The 23855-nt window shown below is 41.8% G+C and overlaps 1 protein-coding gene across 3 annotated transcripts in view; it reads right to left on the bottom strand.

Moving 5' to 3' along the window:
• GCLC (glutamate-cysteine ligase catalytic subunit) overlaps positions 1–23625 on the bottom strand; it is a 34948-nt gene extending 11323 nt beyond the window's left edge. The window contains exons 1-8 of one of the 3 annotated variants that reach the window (XM_082047816.1): positions 23359–23452; positions 13129–13297; positions 9586–9698; positions 8348–8530; positions 5386–5499; positions 4494–4552; positions 4267–4403; positions 416–490 (exon numbers count right to left, since the gene is read on the bottom strand). In XM_082047816.1, the coding sequence (XP_081903942.1) occupies positions 416–490; positions 4267–4403; positions 4494–4552; positions 5386–5499; positions 8348–8530; positions 9586–9698; positions 13129–13239 (792 nt within the window). In that variant the 5' untranslated portion in view covers positions 13240–13297; positions 23359–23452. Of the gene's footprint in view, positions 1–415; positions 491–4266; positions 4404–4493; positions 4553–5385; positions 5500–8347; positions 8531–9585; positions 9699–13128; positions 13298–23358 lie in introns of all 3 variants that reach the window. The other 2 variants (XM_082047817.1, XM_082047815.1) reach the window with 2 other exon arrangements.
• Between the last annotated feature and the right edge of the window lie 230 nt (positions 23626–23855).

Raw genomic sequence — 23855 nt, 5'->3', positions numbered from 1 at the left:
CCTACACCAGAACAATACTTTATTTTGATAACGCCTATTTATAAACACATGCTTACAAAAGGGATAGATTTAAACAACTCAAACCCTCCATAACACCAGACAAGAGCTGAAAAATTAAAAATTATTTTGAGTGAGCTTGTCTTTTTTTCCCCCCAAAATGACACAAATATATTTCTAGAACTATTCAACAAGAGTCTTGTGCATGTGGGAAGGAGGGCACAGGACAAAAACCAGACATAGTCTGCTTTGCGGTGTCACTCAGACATTAAATAAATCACACCACTCATGTGACAGCCTAATAAGTGACTGACACTTGTGAGTAACAGTCAAGTTTTTTCTAATTTAGATTTTATTTTTTTACATTTATTAGCTTTTGCACAACTAAGAGCTGATGTGATGGAAGACCATTACTTACCACAATGGGGCAGATCGTGGCTAGCTGATCATAGAGATATCTTGCTTCAGAAATGCTGCAAGCCTGGAATGTTACCTGTTGGAAGAAGTGCAACTGCTATCACGATTTCTATAATCATAGTGCAAGCACAGTCTTCCTAGAATTAGAATCAGTGATATCATAAAAAGATTTGAATCCTGAGAATTTTACAGGGTTTTTTTGGTTGGTTGTTTTTGGGTGGGGTTTTTTGTTTGCATTGCCCTCCCATGGCCCAATTCTTGCACAAACTTTTGCCCCAGCTGTCAGCAGTATTTATATCACAAGCTTCTTTCCACACCACTTCCAAGTTCATTGAAAGATTTCAGACCACAATGCTTCAGCTGTGAGGCTAGATATACAAACACTTGCCAGAAGCAAAGAAAACTGAGCCAACATCTACAATACACATGGGTTGGTAATGCACCTTCAGGAAATGAGCCAGGAACCTACTTACTTAAAACAACAGTCAAAAACTATTGTAGATGTAACATTTGTTTTACATGACAGTTAATCTTGTTTTAAAGAACATTTCAGGATGCCTTTGTTTGATCCTGCAAAAGCACGAAAAACACAGGTCTTCAAGTCTACTGTAACTTTTATTTTAAAAAAGTCCAGTTTTGCTTGTATCAGAGGCCAAGACATGGCAAAAGATGGAAAAGAAATGTTATTTGCAGAAGCCATTAACAATGTGGAAGCCCTACCGCATACAGGCCACTGGAAAATGTAACTTCTTTGGAACTTTTGGTGAAATTTGCTCAGAGCAGCAGCAGTAAACACAAGACATATTTCCAGTAGCAGACCTTACCCCCCAGACTTCCCAAGCTGATACTTTATGCATTTTAAAAATGCAGAAGGGGACTGATCACCTCAAAACTGTTAAAAAACACTACACAGAATAAAAGTCTGTCTCTCCTTCTTCAGAGTTTACATATTCGTAGATCAGAGGATAACTTAGATGGGAGAGTACCCCTATACCACTCTCATAACATTGTACAAGAGGCTTCAGCTCTAAATCACCATTGCTGCTTGTTATCCTGAAGAATGCCAGCCCAACACAGATCTTGCTCTTCCATGGATTATAACTACAGAGTCCCACAAAACATACAGATTCTTGTCAGTTTGCCACTGAAGCCCAACCCAAGTAAGCGTAAACCCCAAACAAGAACCAAAAAATATACATACAAAACCAAACCAAAAAACCCCAACAACAAAAACCAAACAAACCCACCCTCCAAACACAAGAACAACAAAAAACCCCAAATCTGTGTTTGCTTTGCAGCCAACATTCATTAAAACACCCCAAGTCATAAAAACGGTATGCAGTATTCTGTGTCTATCCTTCAAAAAGCTATCAAAAAAAGAAAAAATAAAAACCACACTTTGAAAAGACAAGACTAATTCTCTTGCACAGAAGCAGCTAAGTAAGAGTTCTTACTTCCCCTGTACTCTGCATTGGTGAGGCCACACCTGGAGTACTGTGTTCAGTTCTGGGCCCCTCAGTTCAGGAAAGACATTGAAGTGCTGGAGCGGGTCCAGAGAAGAGCAACACGACTGGTGAAGGGACTTGAGCATAAGACCTATGGGGAGAGGCTGAGGGAGCTGGGATTGTTTAGTCTGGAGAAGAGGAGGCTTAGAGGTGACCTCATCACTCTCTATAACTACCTGAAGGGAAGTTATAGCCAGGTGGGGATTGGTCTCTTCTCCCAGGCAGTTAGCAATAGGACAAGGGGGCATGGGCTTAAACTCTGCCAGGGGAAATTTAGGCTGGATATTAGAAAGAAATTCTTTACAGAGAGAGTGGTCAGGCATTGGAATGGCTGCCCAGGGAGGTGGTGGACTCACCGTCCCTGGAGGTTTTTAAACTGAGATTGGACATGGCACTTAGTGCCATGATCTAATAAATGGACTAGAGTTGGACCAAGGGTTGGACTCGATGATCTCTGAGGTCTTTTCCAACCCAGTCGATTCTGTGATTCTGTGATCACTAATTCCTGGGCAGCCTGCCTTGGGGCAGGGGGTAGACAGGACACCTACACAGCCACATCCACCTCCCCTCCGAATCACATTAAATCTGGGACTCCACCTGGTTTCTAGCCAAACATCCCATTAGAGAGGAGAACGGCAGGGCTGTAGCACGGCAGGGACTGTGGAGAGCAGGGGCTCCGCAGGCAGAGGGAGGCGATGCCTTAGAAGGAGCTGGAGCACAAGGCTCAGCATTCGCAGGTGCTGAGCCTCCAATCCCACCACCCCGAACTCATCAGGACATTGGCTGTGACCTTGGGAATATACCTAACCAACTTTGTACACAGTGAGAAAACAACAAAAAAAAAAACCCAGAAAAAACAAACACAAAAGGAAATATGTGTACTGCAAACTATCTTACAGAAAATAGGTGGGGAATACATGTTTTCTTCTAGTCAGTTATCAAGAAATATCAGTTGATAAAGCTTATAGCACCTACCAGCCTTGTTTTCATTCTCCATTTGATGACAGCAAGACTACTAAATTTGACCACTGATTCCAAGAATGGGGAATAGTAAAATGGTGCCGCATGAAAATTAATTGAATAGATGTTTAAACAAGTTCATATGATGACTGAATGGTAAGGCTGTATTTCTTTTATTCATCTTAAATAAGAAACAGATGGTACAAACCAGACCATATCGAACCTATCACCTTGTAAAAACACGCAGCATTATATACGTTTTACTACTTCAGACTCTCCCTAGTTCACCCTTAGTGACAAGGGATTTTGCAGTTCCTCAGTCTCAAAGGGAAATGCTTTGAATGGGTTTATTTCTGCCAGTGCTGTGAAACAAGAAGAGTTTAGTGAATTTCCTTTAATCCCCTAGAGACTAAACACCAGCCTCTTCCTAGCTCTGCTTCCAAGACAGTGGTGGCAACAGGCAGATTTTATCAACAGTCAAATACATCGCTGCTACCTAAGGCATCAAACCCTTGCATTGGGTTACTATGACGGACAAACACTTAAAACAAACAGATATTGAATGAATTAAAGCACTCCAAAAGACTCACCACTTAGATTTAAAGAGAGGACACTGTAAGATAGTAGTAACTCAAGCAAGTGAATGAAAACAAAAAGTGAGCATGTGTTAGTGGCAGAAAACAGAAGCAAAACCAGCTCCCAGCATGCAGCAGCAGAAGGCAGCTACCCATATGGATTCAGTAGGTTCATGGCACAAGCAGGGAGAACACAACTTTTTAACAGATAGCTAAAAATATTTAAGAATGAGAAATTTTATACAGGAGTTCATACTGTTTGTAAATAAAATAAAGTTACATTGAAGGTCAAAGCTACTTATTTTTAAAGATATTCCAATGACTTCTTATCAAGTCCTTGCTTTTGCTGTTCTAATAATGGGGAAGAGGGGAAAAAAACCCAACATGAATAACCAAAAAACCTCCACACACTCCTATAAGACACCTCAGTTTTTGCTCCCACAGCATCCTTTATTCATGCCTGAAAGATGACCACAGTGGAAGATGATCTTTAACACTTAGAAGTGCCAGAGTTCCAAAAGAAGATGCTTGATCAAATGGGATTTGACCAGTTCAAGAAACCTCTTCAGCAAGGCATCCAATTACATTTGAATCTTGGCAGAAAATAAACATAACGCAAGCAAACAAACCTGGATTTTAAGACTGGATTACCAGCTCTAAGATTAAATTTGCTGTTTTATTCCCTGTTTTGCCATTCTGAAAACGTATCAGTTGAATTAAGCTAGAAAAATTAGACATCAGGCAAGACTTAAAAAGGGAAGCATTTAGACAAGACAACATTCAGTAACATCTTGAAAGGAGATGCATTTTACCTGAAGACAACAGTTTCCCATTCCAAAGCCCATAGCATCCATGTATATATAGTCTGGCTTAGCTGCCTTTGCTGCTTCTCCATCATCGTTAGGAAATGTTTCAGTAAATGGTGATGGTGTGTTCTTGTCTTTAAATACTGCATGGAAAATGCAGGTATTCAGTAACCCAGAGTATTAGATTGAACAATTATTTCGAAAAAGAAAAAAGATAAATCGGATTTACTCACTTGGCACATTTATCACAACCTTCTCTCCTCTTCGGTGCCGAATGTTTCTGGTCAGTGTACTATGAGAAAAAAAAAAAGTTTGTTGAAATATCTGAAAATTTATCTTTATGTAAATGTTTGTTGTTTCTCAGCAATTCTCACTGTTTCAGAATGTCAACTTTCTATTTATTTTGAGCATTTTCCTTTAGGACACTTCTTTTCCTAGTTTAAAACAGATTATAACGGATACAACACCGAATTTTTCTTCAGCTAGGTCAGTCTTATTTTGATGGACTTCACAGCACTATGGTGACAAAACAGGCAGAAGTAGAAGGCCACTGACCTGAAGAATACAAGGGCAAGTGAAAAGGCACGCTTAGTTTTTAAATAGGAATATTTTAATTCTCCCACGTCTCACCTTACAATGAAAATCCCTATCAGACTGTACAAGTAGTCTGACACCACGCTGCATTTTAGAGCAACTAGAGGAAGTCACTGAGTACACTGAGATGTTGCTGCAACAGACCCGAGTAAGACCTGGATTAACTGTGGTGGAAGTGTTCAGCCTTGGGATGTCAAACTGGAAACAATTTTGCAGTAGCATAATCAACACCTTGTGCCCCATAATGGTGTGAACTGTTATATAAAGTTGCTTTTGCTCCATAATGGCATGAACTACAATGTAAGGTTACTTAAGCTTAACAGTTCACTTTGAGTCACATGAAAATACATGTCAGCACAACCATCTCTGCTCAAGTCCTTGTGATACCTGCAGTAACTAGCCACATAGATATCTATTCCAGTAATGTAAACAAACTGCAAGTATACCTCTATTTAGGTCCAAAAAAATATTCAGCTTCTCATTCATTCACAGAAAAATATTAATTCTCATTCACGCCACAAATACTCTTACCTAAATCTAGGATGTTTATTGATGGCTTCATCTGGAAAAAAGAGGGATTTTGAAGCTCCTCCTTCTACCGGCGTTGGCTTATGTTCTGGCAGCGTAAACCCAGGACACCCTAACCTATATGAGACAACAATGAGAGCCAAGCTATAATGAAAACAGACTGTGATTCTAAAACAGTCAGATGATCATAGATAAGGATTCCAGTAGGCAGTGGAATAGAAATAAATTTGTAAAAACTTGCAGCTAGCCTGAGTATTTCTGAAGCACTTTTCAAGGCTGGTACTCATGCATGTGGAATTGCCAAAAAGATATCTTAAAACAGTTGCTGTTAAAATGTCAGTGCCTTCCAACAACTATCATCTGTGGTGGTTAAAACAGACCTTTTTCTGTGTTGTTTTTAAACTGTTACTTTATCATTGGATAGTAAATGTGGACTTTTTCAGTGGTTGAAGCAAGAAACTTCATAGTATTATGCAGAGTACACACACATTTTAGTGTGTTGGCACCTGTCATTAATAACAACATTCAGCTGCATTCTGTGCCTTAGAACAGTTTCTCTAGAGGGTATACGTTATTGTTGATTGCCGCAGTAATTCATCCAGTTCTGCTCCCAACAATCTACTCCTGTTAAAAAGATGTACCTAACCAACTCTGTAAGAATTAGACATAGTTTCAAGCGATACAAACTATTGTGAGACTTGGGATGTATGTAATTTAGGAGCTCTGAAAAGCCCCGTTAATCAGAGAATTGTAATAGGCAAAGAAAAATTACAGCTATTAGGTGTAAAATGCTGAGCGATACGCCAGTAAATCTGAATACAACCCTCCCCTTTGGAACCTCCACTATAAGTTTAAAAGTCATCTGAAACAAAAATAATTAGGTTTGCAGTACAACTGAGACAATGGAACATTTGAGAAGTTGGAGGTAAAGTTGTAGAAGATAAACTTCTCCATACTGCACAGTATAAAGGACAAAGACGGTGCTATCTTGAATGCATATTTGAATGCATATAAAAAAGGAGTAGCTGATGCAACAACAAGCGAACTACTCAAAATACCAGGAAACACATTTCTGGAAATATTATTTATGCTTAGCATGTAATTCACTATTGGTTTCTTCTTCCTGTTTTAGTACACAAGTTGTGATTAAGTACACAACTTAATCACTTACATAAGCCCAACATTGTAAAATGCATCACTCCAGTCCTCAGGAAAGAAAACAGATTTCTGGTCCAGTAGCGAGGGCTCAACAAGTTAAGAACTAAGGATACTGATTTAGCTTCTAAGCTAGTATTTTTTAATATTTAAGCATTTTCAGGTTTGTTCATTGTTAACTGAGTAATTTGAATAAGCCTATTTCTTTACCTTCTGTGAGCACTCTAACATTTTTCTTGTTTTTTCAGATGCACAGAGTTTTTTTTTATTATACACACATGTATCTACAGATGCAAACAGACATATGTATATGGTATTGTAGAGAGAATGTAGCAAGAGAACCTAAACCCACAAAACCTCAGCAATGTTAGCGAGACTCCAGTCAAACTACAGGGACCTGAATAGCAAGATCGCAAAAGGCGGAAATAAGAAACTAAATTGCCTAGGGAGAGCAATCTCTGAAGAATGAAACTATGTTTGGGATGATTCGTGAATAATAAACAAACTAATTTTATTATTTACTGGCTTTCACTGAAGTCCAACATATTGCTCCTACAGCAATGTAAAAAGTATTTCTCTGTATCTACAAAGCAATGAAGAACCCCTCTCCCTTTATCCGTTGCACAACTGGGTCTGAAATGTTTGCATGTAAGATTTTATTAAATGACAGTCTATTTGTAGGGTTGCATGGAAAAAACAAAACAGAACAGAAAAAAACCCCAAACAAACAAAACCACCAACGAACAACAAAAAACCTCACCACAATTCCATCACATGCTGAGAACTACCTAACCACTGGACTTCAAAAAAGCTCTTATTACTTTAAAGATATCTAGTACAGCTGTCATAAAGAGGAAGCATATTTTCTCAACAGAGCGTTCTTAAAATAGTATTCATGGGGCGTAAGGGTGCAAGGTATCTGAACTTTGTTCCTAAGTCACACTTTGTATCGCTCTTGCTCTCAATGAGAATTCAGGGCCACTGCATTCTGTGCTATACAAGAAATCAGTCAGTGAGGCCAGCTGCTTCTCTTCTACTACAGACCATTTTCTTTTACTACTTTAAGCATAACTATCTTCATTCCTTTGACTGACCGGGCTAGTTAGAATGAACATAACAAAAATCCCTGCCTAGAATTAGGTTTGAGAGGAAGATCAGAAAGTACCGTTTATCCTAGTTAACGTAGTACATCCTGAACTTCATTTCTTCAAGAGTCTCTTTGCAACAATAAAAAAAAGAGGAAACCTACCCTTTGTAAGGGTGTTACAAACCCAGAAGAAGTGCACTCCTTTCTAGATTCAGTAAGTACAGTATTATAGAAGTTTTAAGTTTTCAATTTGTGAGGATAATCACATTCCTGTTGTACTGTGTGCTCCAAGCCACCAAAAGAAGTTTGCACATGCTTTAGTGAAAAAACAGTGTTAAAAAAAAACCACATTGGGTACAAACCTGCAATTTATAGACATCAGAGGTTTGCAAAATAGGTGAAACAGAAAACTTTTATATCTGATTTGCCATATCAATTCAAGATGGTTGACTACATACAATACTTAATGTTACAAATATTCAGGTATTCTTTCCTAATACAAAATCATCACAGATTAGAAACAACCCAAAACCATAAAATACGACTATTTGTTTGTCTTGTTGCAATACAAATTTTAGGAAAGACGATTGAAACATTAAGTCAAAATACTTTAACTGAAATGTGTTTTGCTGAGTTTCATTGTACAATTTAGCTATATGCAGCAAGCAGAAAAAGCATATAAGGAGAATAGCAAACAGCATGACCCTTCAGCAACCACCTCACCTTGGAAATGATGTCACAGTGCAAACAGCCTCATTTTCTTTGAGCACAGAAGCGGCCTCTTGCCGCCTTTTCCTCATGTTGTCTTGCACAGTGTTGAATTCAGACATGGTTCCCCCATACGGCTGCCCAGGCGTCCCTTCAATCATATAGCTTCCATACTCTGGTCTCCAGAGTGTTGGGTGGCTATAATAAAACAATAACCTCATTTCAATATTTCTACAACTTAAAAAAAAAAAGATGGATTATTTGCAAGAATTTCAGAAATGAATGCAATTTGCAAGAAAAATCTCCTAAAGCTGCTTATTTGGTAGAGTAACACAATGTATCTGCCAATGTGCTTCACTGTTGGGAGGCAGCAAAAAGAAATCAAGGCACAGTTTGGCAGTAGGAATTGTTGCCATATACTGCAATAGGTAGGATTCAACCCCTTTAGCACTTGTTTCAAGCTTTGTTTCAAGCAAGAGGACTCCTTCTTGCAGGCTTTCAACAGCCACTCTGCCAAGGAAGACAGACAGGGAAGCCTTACTGGAAGATGAGGTTAAGGTACTCAGAAAGAAGAGGACAGGCCCAGGGCACAAAAGCCTTTCATCACGATAGCAGAGTTTCTTCACCTTCCTGTAAGCTGTGACCTGTTTTTGGCTCTCTTCACTCAAAGCACTTTGGTGCCTCTGGTCTCATTTCTCTGCTGCCATCAACTAAAAGGTAATTCATGCTTCTCTGGCTAGCTGAGAAGCGATATGATCCAGTTATTCCTGAAAACTCCATGGGAGAGGATGGGGAAGAACTGCCCTTATGCCTACCTGCCTAATTCTGCCAAAAACAGCAGAGCTGTTCCTACAGACAAGAGGCTTCCCTGTGCAGCCGTCACTTGTGAGGGATACGTGGGTGAGTGCACACACTTTACGGGGCAGGGGAGGTACAGCATGTGGTTACTGCATACAGACAGACAAAAAAACAGAGCAAGACCCAACAAATACCCAAACTGCAACTGCTGTGGGCTCACCTTTACATTCTCCTTTTTTTCCAAGTCATAACACAAAAGGTGCACGGACGGTTTATGAGTGTGCTGAAAAATCTTCCACTTCCTGCACCCCAGCTTTATCTGAAAATATTGCTATCTGTGGCTTACAGTTTTACTGACAGCAGACTTGAAAGTTAAGCCAGGTCTACAAAGTTCTGTACAGTATCATAACAAGAGGGAGAAAAAAAAAAAAAAGGAACAGGAAACAGCTACTCACTTGGGGTTTACCTTCTCCCCCTTGTCTTGCAGTGTTTGAAGAATTTCTTCACCACAGAGCAACAAGCGCACTTTCTTATTCTCATGGTCAAATTTTACTAACATATATTCCACCTTGTAAAAAAAAATAAAAACAAAATGAACAATTAAATGGTAAGACTTTGTTCACACACAAACACATTGGCACATAACTTTAACCATCAAGTAAAAAAAAGCATCTCTACAGAAGCTTAAAAAAACATCTCTAATTATGAATGCAGTAAACAATACCACAGAAGAGGGCTGCAGGCTTATTTCAACTTGAATGGAGAACTGAAATTCCTTGACATCATCCTTCAAAATGTTTTCCCTCAATTTCTAATTGTGGATATTTTGCAAAAATATTTCTGAATTTGTATTTGCCTACACTTTTCAGACAAAAAAAAATGAAAACCCTATGCAAGCTATTAACCACAAACATATCTTTGAGTTACAGTCTCATCTGCTGACAAAAATAAAACCAAAAACAAACAAAAAGAAAAATTCTACAAACATGACATCCATTTATATACATTACTTATTGGAGCTATTTGGGACTAGCAGGACAGAGCCCCATTTACACCCCAGGAAGCCCGGGGTTGTTACAGACAGCATCAGTCCTGCTGTTAACACACTCCAGCACACTCAGCACAGCACAGGGGTTTCCACCCATCCTTGGTCCAGCCCTGCTGCCGCCTTCCCTTTCCCTCCTGCCCAGCAGGTACCTTGCCCAGGGCCTCTGTCCAGGCTGAGACCTCCAGCGCTCCCACTGACACATCCAGCCAAGAACTTGGTCCAACAAGCTGCTGACCACAGCACTGCCAACCCTGCTTCCAAGCACCGGAGAACACTGTTGTCCTAACAGAGATTATCCAAAAGCAGCCAAACCTGGAACACCCTCATGTCAAACTTTCTAATCTCCATGCATAGTTGCTATCAAAGCTCTGGTAAGGACTTTTAGAGTGCCACTGCATACAGCAACCTAACAGCTGCCTGGAACTTAAAGCCCTTTCATACTTACTGACACAATCAATTTCCCAACACCTACTTGCTTTGCATTGTTTAAGAAACATCTTCCAAGCATGATGTGCTGCCTGCCATGGAAAAGCAGAAGTCATACACAGAAATGCATTACAAGGCTACTGGCTTGGAAAACCTCAGCCAGACCAGCAGCGAGACGTGGTGCCCTTTGTTGGAAACTCTCAAACCACTGCCTCTGAGACTTCTACAACTCCATCAACCTGTGGTTAAAAATTCAGGCTGCAGTTCCACAGGGAGAGCTTGTCAGAGGTTTTGCACCATGCTCCTCAGCGTTATTTTCCAACACTGCCTAGAACCACATCCACTGGTATTTACCAAACACCTCTGGTCCAGTCCCAGGAGCTGAGATTCAAGCAAGATGCTGATGTTAAAGTTGCAGCATATTAACTTGTATCAACTTCTATTTAGTACATCAGTCTGACACATATAGAAAAGCAGCATGCCAGAACAGGCAATTTGTGCAGTATTTTCCAGCACACTCTAAGTAGATTGGTGGGCTTCATCTTTTTTGGTGGCTTCTTTGGTTCATTGAATAGTTATTGCTAGCTACCATGAAAATGAATATAATCCTCCATCGGGATTTGTGATCAAATAACAAGAAGCATTATGCAAGAGTGCCTGTATTAATAATTCTACAGAATCTGATTAAACACAAACTCTGGAGGGACTCATTCAGCAATTATACACGTATCTGTATTTTTTTCTTAAGACCAAATACTAAACCCTTGGAAAAAAAAATCATTTATAGTTTCTGTTCAAGACATCATTTTTTTGTGTGGTATATTTTGTGGTTTGTATGTGTTATGCCACAATAATCTACTTGAGATAACTACAGATAATAGTGAACCAGACCGCACTCCAGCACTGATTTACTTGTTATCTAGTACCAGCCTCTCCAGTGACACCTGAGCCATGATTGTTGCCAATAAAAAGAGACTTCTCTTGCACCTTCCAATTTCTTGCCATGATCAACAACATCTCCGGCTTTGGAAAAGCATCATCCTCACTCAGACCCAGCCTAAGCGAGAAGAGATAGGCAAGCGCACAGTTCTCTATGTCCTACAGATGGACGCGTGAATGAGTGTCAAGCCCAGGGCACACCTGGCCTCTGATCACACCGCCCACGGGGACGAGCATGGCGGAGGGCAAAGGAACTGCAGCTGCACTCCAGAGAGCACAAAGCTGAACATGTGCCCGCTGTTACATGGATATGTTACTGTGATTAACCTCCAGTTTTAAAAATCCCTCTGCAAGTGCAACTGCAATTGGCTGATAGTGTGAACACTGCAATTCTCTGTAAACTGTAGTACAAGTTTCACAAAAGAAAAGAAGCCCAAAGTGTAAAGAAACACTAAACCAAGAAGGCAAAACCAAAGAAATCAAAACGTTTCATAATCTGAGGGCAGCAGTGAATATATTGCGCTCATGCATCTAGCTTTAGAAACAACTACTACTCTTTGCCTCGGGAAACACTGACTAAATCTTCAAAGCTGTCTTAACACACAAAAGATCTGCCATTAATTTTAATGAGAATAGAAAAAAGCTTCAGACAGCTGCCAACAATTCCAAGTAACCCACAGAGTATCTTGCCAACAGAGAGACTGACTGAATGGGCATCCTTAAAAAATTTAATTTAAGCTCATCAAAAGATTTAGCCTACAGCTAGAAAGAGAGAAACAAATTCAGAGTTCACACATTTTTACATTTAACTTCAACTCATCGTTCACAGACTTCTCACATGTTTTCTATCCACAATAAACTTCAGAGAATTACAGCCAAGCTGAAAGCATCAGCATGCCTAGCAGAGCTTCAAGAGTCCAAAAGCCAAATCTGCAGGGTTTCACCCAACACTCATAATTCATCCTTTTGCCAAGCTCTTTCGAGTTCAGTTTTCTCCCTAATTTTAACTAGTCTCCCTAGCAAGCAGTACAGCGCACATCAGGTCAAACTACTGATGCAGGCAGCTGACAAGCAGCCCGTCTAGGAGCTGGCCAGGGAAGCACACCTGGCCATGGAAAGGCAGGCAGTCACTTTGGACCCATGTGCCTCACCAGTGCCCTCATCCCATGCAAACCCTGCACACCTCTGTGCTCCAGACAGCACCTGCTGCACAGCTGCAAGAAGAGGTGGCCTCCCTGCTTCTCCCTGAGGACAGACAGACACACACCACATCGCTTCAGCAGATGAACCTCTCCAACCAGCCCAGGGCTGTCTGGCTTGCACAACTGCTGTGGGACCCAACCAGAAGAACAGGAGAAGGAACAATAGTTTGGCAAGCAAGGCTGTAAGGCAAAAGCTGTAAATCCATGCAAGCACAGAGAGCAAGCCTAACAAAATAATTCAAAGTTAAATGCATTAAAAAAAGCAAACAAATTCTTAGTGAAAGCAAATAATTTAACAGATCTACCCATGAGCCAACACAAAAACACTATTATTCACAGGCTTCCTTCCTCTCAACTACTGACTAGCAACATACTTCACCTACAGAGGACTTCCAGGCCAGCTGCTCTCCACCGCCATATCTTCTAGGGAAGGACCATACACCATTAGCTTGCCAGCAGGACAGCAACCAAAACGGCGTTACTTCACTTGTCATGATTATTTCTCACAATTGGCTATCAAAGAAATTCCAGGCTTCTGAAAATTCTTTGACTCTGTAAATACAACCATAAGTGAGACCTCGAAGTCCCTCAGCTGGGGAGGAGCCAAACCAGCCTCCATGCATTAAGCCAAACAGTTGTGCTGGACTTGCCCACTGGCAAAGTGAAAGGTGACTGTTCTCTGGAAATGGGCAAGCATGGCTGAAATTGTGTCTGAATGCCTGAGTTATCTGACCATAATTACACATATTATTTCTGCATAAAGCACGCTACTTACAAATGAAGAAATCAGCCAAGCAACTCTTTAGTAGCAATTCTGAGGAAGAAGGAGAACCAAAGGTGACACACATCCCACCTATGATCACCACCCAAATACTTGCCTTGGCAATGGTCTGTTTTCTAACATCAAAACCCCTCTTGCAAACTCAATTTAACACCATCATGCTAAGTACACTTGGAATAAATCCTATCTAATGGTTGAGAGTAAACCCTCTGCTGCAGAATTCATGTTAAAATAATTTTAACATTTGAAGTGCTTACCACAAGGTATTTCTGCATATGAAAACATGGGTAAGCATGGACTCGGGAGTAAGGTGCTGAGAAGATTGTATAATAGAGGAAAATAGTTTATGAAGAATGATCTGAAGAGAAGCTTTTTTGAGAGTGAGACAATGCAAGTCTGGATGCTCTCTACCTGCGAAAAACTGTTCCCCCTGTTTGCCTTTTATGACACTCCTGATCATCCATCAGCTGTGGATGCACCATCCCTTAAGTGTTCAAGGCCAGGTTGGATGGGGCTTTAAGCAACCTGGTCTAGTGGAAAGCGTCCCTGTCCATGGCAGGAGGATTGGACTAGATGATCTTTTAAGGTCCCTTCCAACCCAAAGCATTCTGTGACTAAAAATCCCGATCATGGGTGACCACAGACCACCACTGATCCTCAATGACTATGTTATTGACAGTTTATTTCTCCTTCCACTGGGCAACTATTGCCACATATACTTGGAGCAGTTGTTAGCGGTCTCCTCATACGTACCTCACCTTGGGCCTGGAGGTTTAAGAGAAACTGAATTTTTTTCCTGAACACCCAATGAGGTCTCATAGCTTTTGTTTACTACTACCAAAAGTCACTACAACATTTAATATAAATATTTTTTGTGCAGTATTGCCTCCTGTATTTATGTATACAATAGAAAATAGAGATAAACTTTACTGTCAAGAGCATCAAAGAAACGACACTAATTTCACTTGTTATTAAGCTCCATTATGGGAGAAAAAAAAAGTAGTTCCCTCGTTCATTTATTAATCAGCTAATGCATCATTAAAATACTACATATCATTAAAACAGTCTACAGGAGAAAAATGTTTTAATAATTTGACTGTTCATTAAAGAACCTCTGCCACGAGTTTTCAGCATTAAGATGGAAAAAGACGATTTTTTTTCTGTAGGTACATATACTTCTGATGGACACAGAGTGTAATACTCAAGAATTTTTTTAAAAGCAGTTATTTTCTCACCACTACTGTGCTAAAACATGGAGCCGCAGTAATAACCAGCTGGTAATGTACCTTTAATGAAAGGTTTACTGGCCCACAAAGGCAAGCCTATGCCCTAAGGGAGCAAATTTCAGAGGAAAACAAGTCTGGAAGTGCAACAGAGGCAAAAAATAAAAACTCCTGTGCCACATTAAAGACAACCGCAGATAAAAAAAAAAAATTAAGAGGATGCAGGGGCTCTCAGTCAACACAGCCAGCCCAGGCTAAGTGCTCCAGCCTGTTCCCCCTCCTGCTTGCCGACATCAGCGCTGCAGATTTCCTTCTTAGGCACATGATATGATACAACTAGAGATGTCCTGTGCTGCACACACCACAAACCAGGAAACTGGGTTGTTGAAAACTAAAATCTAGAGGTTATAATCATTTGCATTCTGCTAAAGAACAAGACATGGCTCGTTAGAGAAGCATCTCCTCTTTGACTGCAGTACTATATAATACCTGAAGTAGTAGTATAAAAAGACAACTAGGATAATTTTCATTCACTTATGAATTTCTAGATTAAAAGCAGAAATGAACAAGTGGTTTTGGCAGAACTATGCTTTCTATTCCCCACAGGCTAGACATTTTTATGGACTACTAAAAGATCATTTACTCAACCGTGAAACAAGACACTGCAAGCTTCTGAGTTGTCTCTTGCATCAGAAAGTAAGAAGAAAAAAAATACAACAAACAAGAAACATCAAGAATAAAATCCTTCCTGTATTCATCCTTCCTACTCACTCTTTCTTACACTGTTAAGTAAAATAATGTGTCTGCACAGCAAGAAGAGGAACTCCCATGGCAAAAGAGGAATTAGGATCAAGCAACAGACAACAATCCCATGACAAAACCATAGCAATTCACTTGACATCCACAGAAGGAAGTTCACTGTGAACAAAATATTTCGCTATCGGAAATATACAAAGAGCAGATAATTTAAGCGTCTCTTACTAAGATCTGAGATTGGGAAGGAAGAAATCAATGCATTCCATGAGGGCTGGTCACTATTTATGACAAATCACAGCTTTTTTAGGGCCAAAACCACACATACACAAAACCTAAGCACAACACACAAGAAAACCCCTCCTCCAAACTGGTATCCACAAACTGCAAAATTAGCCTTAGAAAAAGCATCTCACTATAACCTACAGCAAGTCCTGCACTGTCACGTGCAGTGCACCCGGTGGCAAAGCACCCAGGCAATGCTGCAGCACAACCTGTGCCTGTCTCATCACCCGGCCGTGCAAGAACGGAGCATGAGGGAGATGAAGCAAAATAATCAGTCGTCAGGAGGTTAACACATCACGTACATTTTCGAGCTAGTGGGTATAGATGTAATTCCATAATTTCCCTGATGTGAGGATTAAAACTGGGTGGAAGAAGTAGTTTCATGAGCATCAGCCAAAGCATCCAGGGAAAAAATGAGCATGGAGTGTCTTCAAGGGCACCTATTTTGTTCAAGTCAAAATTTAAGGAGCTACATTTGCACACATTAGTGTACTCATTTTAGAGGTTGCATATATATACTCAAGGCTGTTGTGAGCTAATGATGCATTAACATCATACCTTCAGACCCTAACCCAGAAACACCACTATGATAAATAGCAGATACAGCTACAAAAATACCAAGGAAGCCCTAAATCCATTTGTAAACAAATAATGTCAGTGTCCCTTTATTTAACCAAATAAAGCTCAGAGAGGAAGGATGAAGGAGCAGACACATGACGAATAACCAAATCATTCACGAGTGCTGCTTCCCCCCACGTGGCCAGCAGGCGATTACATCGGTTCAGACAGCTCCATTCAGATGTATTCGCACATGCTGTGACTGGCAGGGAGCCTTCACCAGGAATTTCTGCATGAGAGAAATTCAAAAACACATTCTGTTTGGGGAATTTTGCTGGGGGAAGGGAAGACTAAAAGTAATTGTCTTCAAATGACAAGAGCTCAAATGTAAAAAAACATAATTTTGTAAGACTTCAGGCTACGTTAGCTTTATTATAAGCACAAGATCTCCAGCAAATGCTTTAAAACAAAGCAATTTCTGCACACCAGTATATTGCACCAGTTTGTACAAAGTGAGAATGTGAGATCCTCATCATATTGATCATAAGTCTGTATAAGGACTTGGCTGAATTTTTTTTAAGATCTGTTACTGACAGCCAGGAAAATAGAACTACTTTTTATGATTATTTTATAACACATATAGTAAAAAGCTAGTTAGAAAGTTTCAGACACCCACAAAAGAAGCCCCATGAGTCACTCGACAACTATCCAAATGGTTTGGATAGAGAGACATACATTTTGCAGCACATGGAATTTAAAGAAACCATAACAAACTGTCTGTTCTTGTCATCCATGTGTCTATCTCAGCTTCAAAGCTATCACATGGCATCTTGTTCCACAGGACATCTAGGCTTTGTAAAGTAAGTAATTATCTTAAAAGGACATCTGCTGCTTTTCTGTTCCACTAGGTTAGCCAAATTTCTTGTAAAATGAGAAAAGAACATCACCTTTCCTGTACACCATGATGCTCTCTGAACCTACTGCCTCTCTTATCAGTCACAGTCCTTTTTTATCTCTATTTGAATGTTTCTGTGTGCATGTGTGTCTCTCACCATGCCTTGCTGTTGTCTTTTAGTGAAGAGATGACCAAAACTTTATCTGTGCATTTTCGGGATAGTAGCTGTACTTATTTCATGCAGCTGGTAAGCAAGATTCACTGTTGTTAAAAAACACCCTAGATTTTGTTCCTGGTTTTAAATGGGTGACAAACAGGAGCCTCAAACTGTGTGCATCTGAACCCAAACCAATTTCCTTAAGATGCAGCAATTATTTTACCAGTCCAAAGTTCTGCAGACTGTGGTGCAATGTTACTGATCATATAATCTGTATATTCCTACTGCTCTGAAAAAAAACAAACCAAATCAAAACAACAAAACACAACATATACAAGCTGTAAATTGCAGCAAGACATTAGTGCAGTAGCTAGGTCCCTGAGAAAAATCATTCCAAATGAAAGAGTTGACTCCACAGCTCAGCCTTTCATTAGGAAAAAGAAAAATGCTTTAAAGACTGTCATGCATCTTCTAATCACAAGTAGCACCTTTGGGACATCCTGGTAAGAAATCTCTGACCTCTCTTCTTGAAGCATCCAAGAAGGGCTGCTTTGCCTCTTGCATGAGGAAGTGCTCAGCAGAAGATGTTAATTTTAATCCGCATTTAACTGATTTACCAGATATAATTAAAAAAACCCTAATGGATAAGTAGGGAAATGAACCAAAAGTACAGAAGAAAGATCAAAAGAAGGTTAAAAAAGACTGAGATACCATGCAGGAAAAAACAAAGAATGAAGTCAGGAAGACCTCAACTTGCAAGCAGTGAGGCAGCACATTCTTCATACTGCCTCAAACATACAATTCATTATCAAACCAGTTTAAAGGCCTCCAAATTTAATTTCAAGTCTCCATGAAGAAAATAACTTTCTAAAAGCTGAAGATGCTTATTGTGTGCTACGTCCCAACACCAACGGGAACAAGACTTGTATGCAACAAAAGGGTCATTATGTCCAATTTCACTGCACAAGGCTGGGCAAGTCAGACTGCCATTTCATTCACATACACTTTCAAATGAAACTGTCATGTTTTGTCCATGCTTGCTTTCTACACCCTTTCTTCTGAGTGAATTTCCCCCTACCATGCCTTTCTTGACATTTTCATATGCTGAAGCAGCTCTTCCTTACTCTTTATTGTTTCTTCGTCTCTGTTAATTTCCTTTTCCAGCGCTTCTTGCTTATATAATTTCTTCCCAGTCCAGATAGGTGTTCAGCCTGGAGAAAAACCAACCTGTCCCATTTAGCAGCAAAACAGACTGCAGAAGAGAAGTATTACATGTATGTATGCATACATATATGTACGTAGCTATGCATGAAGTGCTGCGATGCGTACACTCGTATGCATGCTCAGCACAAAGCAACAGCAGCAAGCCCAGCTAAGGGCCAGCCATTCCACTTGTCTGATCACAGTGTCTGCAGTAAGCTGCACAACAAAATTTAAGCAACATCCGTCAGCTAGAGGAATGCAACCAGCAGACAAGGGGAACGAAACAGCATAGGAGATTGGTAATGTGCTGGCACAGAAGAGAGCTTTTAGGGACAAAAGCTGGGAAGCAGTAGAATAGGCTTTGTCTTGCTCTCAAAAACCCTTTAAACTCTTTTGGTACCATGAACATCTGCCAAGTTGCACAAACTAATCGTTTCACATAGTACCTACTAAATCTACTGGAGTTTTAAAACACAGTTGAAAATCTGCAGGTTTTTGCATTTGCTGCACAAAAAAACCCCCAAACAAACAAAAAATCCCACAAAACAAAACACAAACCAAGACGTAATGATGACTACTCTGCAAACGCTAAGATATACATATATGGTTGGATGGGAAAAGAAGATGAAAACACAAGGAGACCACGAGATGGTACTGGTTAGCGCAACAGGGTCTCCTCAGAAGATCTAATTGCTGTTCAGCTTTTGTGGGCATTAAAGCAAGGACAATAAGGAGAGGTTTGATGAGGCCTAATGAGATAGCTCAGTGTTTTTTATTTTCTGAAAGAAGTCAAGCATAAACAAGGAGGCCAACTGTCAGTTTTAAATGAAGCAGAAGGATGATAAAGAGGCAAAGGACCTTTACCTGCAGGTTCATAGAGACCTTTACAAATGTATTTTTTTAAGCAAGTGTCCTGGTTTCACCTGGGATAGAGTTAATTGTCTTCCTAGTAGTCTGGTATAGTGCTATGTTTTAGATTAAGTATGAGACAAATGCTGACAACACACTAATGTCTTGGTTGTTGCTAAGCAATGTTTATACCAAGTCAAGGACTCTTCAGCAAGGAGGCTGGAGATGCACAAGATGCTGCGAAGAGGGCACAGCCAGGACAGCTGACCCAAACTGGCCAAAGAGATATTCCACACCTTATGATGTCATGTTCGGTGTATAAACTAGGGAAAAGTTAGCTGGGGGACCACTGCTCAGGAACTGGACAGGTACTGGTGGGCAGGTGATGAGCAACTGCATTGTGCATAATTTGTTTTATATATTCTTTCATTATTTTTATAATTATTATAATTATTTTCCCTTTCTGTCCTATTAAACTGTCTTAATTTTAACTCATGATGTTTACCTTTCTTCTGATTCTCTCCCCTATCCCACTGGTGGGGGGGCGAAGTGAGCAAATGCCTGTGTGTGATGTTTAGCCACCTTAGTGGCCTCCTAGTCTCTGTTACACTCACATTTACAGACTTCTTTTTTTTAACCATTGTGAAGACTTAATCGTTGTGGAAAACAGGGTAAAAAAGAACCACCCCCCACAAAAGACAACAGCTAGTTGGTAAACCTTTTGGTTGTACTAACCCTGCAAGGGAGAAGAGGGCTGACTTTTCAAGAGGTAGCAGAACCAGTGTTTTGACCTTTCCAGCTCTTTACTCAGGTGATTATGGGACCACTAGGGAACACCACCTTGCAACCCAAGTTGTGATGCTGCCTCACTTCCTTCAAAACAAGTGCCACCATCCTGCCCTGTTAGCACTTAGCTTCAACACTTTTGTCTGGCACTCAAAGAACGGAAAGCACATGACAATTCCTCACACATTTTATTCCTTGGGACCACAGGGAATGGAGTCCCCAGGAAGTTACACGCACCCGAAAGGACCAGCACAGCTACAACACACAGGGAGAGGCAGAGTCCAGTTGAAAACAGATCCCAAGCAAAAGCTGGTGCTACGCTCGTGAGTAAACACAGGATTTCTTTTCCACAATTGCATCAGCTAAAGCATTCACATATCTGCCCTGAAACACAATCTCAGTATATGCTAAAAAAGTTGGGTTTTCTTCTTCAAAAGCATTTATTAAAAATGAAGTAAAAAAAAAACAACAAAAAAACCCATCTTTCGCCAAACTTGTTTTCAGAAACATCTCTCAAATACAAAAGTAATTTTGTTTATTCTGATTTAATCTCTACCATTATGTGAGGGCTGTTCTCTTCATTCTTGATTTCTATCTCCAAGAGGTTTTTAAGACAATAAAACACCCTCAGGCTATGACTTTATACATAAAAGTCAAAGTGCACAAAAGGCTTTTTATGGAAATTGTCCAGCTAGTCAGTTGATTCATCTAAGCTGCATGTAAATGTGGCGCCACCTTCTAATAACTAGATATTTGAGAGGAAAAATGTAAAACAAATTTACTGCTTTTCCTGGTAGTCTATCTACAACACAGCTGAAATAAGTTATGGAGACAGGTGTTTCTTTTCTATTTGCACAAGAGCAGACTAGCAGCAAGTATCTGGTACACTAACACATTCATTCCTAAATGCTGTGTTATGTAAAAAATAAAAAAAAAAAAGCATGATACAGTGGGATAAAGATAAGTTGCCACATTTGAGTTTATTACCACTTGCTAAAATCTGAGGTAAATGATGAACTGGGTTACCTGAACTTCTCTGAATGTTCACAGGAATTTCAAATACGGCTCTTACCTCCTTATCAGAAACATGGCAGTAATCATGCTGCTCTTAAAATTCTGCCTATTATCAACACTGAGCAAGACAAAACAAAATTGCAAATCTCATTAAACATAATGCACCACCATTTACAAAGCATAAATAGTTTCTTCAGTGGGGTCCCCATGCCAAAGGAAGAACAAGGCTCCTGGGGTGCAGTCTCACTGTACAGCTGCAGGGGCTGGTTCTGCCTGTCCCCTTCCTCCACATGTTCCTGCTGCTTTCCTCACATTAAACAGAACTTGTTGGATCTCACAGTGAAACAGCTGAAGCTCTGCTGAGAAAACAAATCACCCTAGGAAACTGAATGGGAGAAGAGTTTTCTGCTGGGTTAACTTCTTGAACTCAGGTAGCCAGTAACACAAGGAAGGCAGAAGAAACACAAACCTGGAGCAAGCAGAGGGAAGCCAAAACAGCTTGCTAGCAGATCAACCTTAGCTATCTTGTGAAATCTCACCCTGAGAAAGCCAGGACAACTAAAACGTAACACCCATTGGAAAGTGAGTAGCCTGTCTTAAAGATTAATGAGAAAACCTTAAAGCTAAGTCTCAGAGCAATACAGAGACTCTGCTCTGTCTATACTCCTGAACTTAAGACTGTTTGTGAGGCTCTTCTGTCAACATAACTTCAGTCATACAAAAGATGTAGGAACACAGAGACAACAGACAAGAATAGAGGTAAGTATATTTAAATTTCCTGAGCCCACACCACTCTGGCTACAAAACCCCATGGTGTAGACTAGATGTGCTGGCAAGCATCATTCCCTCCACTGGACAGATCTTAGTGGCCAAGCTCCCACTCACTCCTCTTGAAAGCAGCTCCTGTGCTCCACTGCTTGCCTCGCTCAGCTATGTTATATATGACAGCAATTCCTTTAAAGAACAGACTAAGAGCCAAGGTATCTCAAGGTGCACACAGGTAACAGCATTTACCTTTGGCAAAGAGTGTCTGTGAACAGCTACTATCACCACCCAGACAAAGTTTTCTAACAAGTGCCTTTGCCATTCAGAAAGGAAACAGAACATGATGGAGATGGGATGGACAAGCCCCTATACTGCTTGCTTTCTACTCTGCTTTTCAACTTCTCTGCAGTCACGTCACAGACAGCCCCAAGTGGCAAACACCAGACCACACCAACACCACGACGGAGAAGGGTTTCCAGCTTTTCCTGTCTCCAGGGAAAGCCGGGACCCTTGGGAAATCCTGCTGATCAACACAGGAGTGAGGCCCTGCTCCCTGTAGATTGCTGTCAGCCTGGCACACGATTCAGCACAGGTTTGCATGGCAACACAAGTAAGGCCGGGGATAAAGTCACAGCCCTCTGGTGCAAAGTACCCATAACAAAGTTCAAGTCACAACCCAAGCGATTGTTCTCACTCTTGTCCGAAAAGCTGTCCCACTCACGCTGAACACCTGGAAGGCTCTGGAGAAAAGCAAGGCTCGTCAGGTCCCTCCTCACAGGGGCAAGCCCGGACCACGGAGAGACCCGGCGCATGGTGACAGGGCTGCCACTGCTGAGCTCCCGAACACCTCCCATCCCTGTTTCCCTCGCTCCCCTCCCGAAATCCAGTTTTGAGGCTGAGCTGGTGCTACCCCGGAGTTTAAACACTGACACGCTTCAGTCAGACCTCACTCTACAGAAAATAAACAAACTGAGCAGTGCGAGCAAGTGCTGCCAGGCATCACCACTCCCGGGAACGCGCCTCCCGAGGGCTCCGAGGGCGGGTTTGCAGATGCCCGATGAAGCACCGAAAGTTATTTAAGCGGTTAAAAACCACAAGGTAACACCGGGGCAACTGTGCTGCGCAACCGGAGGCGGTGAGTGAGTGAGCGAGCGTGTGCGGGGAAAACAAAGCACCGCCGGGCAGCCTGAACTTTCCCCTCCGGCCGAGCCGCCGCGGCCGGACCCGCTCCAGGGCAGGGCGGCGGGCAGGGCCCGGGCCCCGGCGCGGGGCCCACCCTGTCGCCGCGGCACCTGCGCCCGGGTGGTGGAGGCCGCGGCAGGCCGGGCCGCGCCGGGGTCTCACCTCGTCGCCCCACTTGAGGACGTCCTTGTGGCGGTCGCGCACGGCGCGGTAGATGTGCAGGAACTGGAGGATGCCGTGCCTCCGCACGTGCTCCGCGTGCCGCCGCGTCTCTTCCCAGCTCAGCGGCGAGCCCTGCGACAGCAGCCCCATGCCGGCCGGGAACAGGAGGCGAGCGGAGCTTGCGGAGCCTGCGCAGCGTGCGGAGCGCTCTGCGCCTCGGCAGCGGCGGGAGCCGAGCCCGGCGCCACGCGTGACGGCGGCAGCGCGTCAGGCCGTGACTCAGCACTTTCCGCCGGCAGGCCCCGCCCCCGGCCGCTGCGGGCGGGTTGAGGCGCCCCCTGGCGGCGGGGCGGCCCAGGCGGCTGCCGGCCTGGGGACTGGGAGCGGGGCCTGTGGCGGCGGCTTCTCAGAGACCCCGGGGCTGGTCGGGGCGGGCGGAGGGTCTGTGGAGAAGCAAGGCCAGGGGAAACCGCGAGGCCGCCGCTGCCCCGTTACTT

The sequence above is a fragment of the Streptopelia decaocto genome (assembly GCF_964273445.1).
Source record: "Streptopelia decaocto genome assembly, chromosome: 3".
Classification (NCBI taxonomy): Eukaryota; Metazoa; Chordata; class Aves; order Columbiformes; family Columbidae; genus Streptopelia; species Streptopelia decaocto.
The sequence above is the reverse complement of the archived record's forward strand: the minus strand, read 5'-3'. Positions and strand labels throughout refer to the sequence as shown.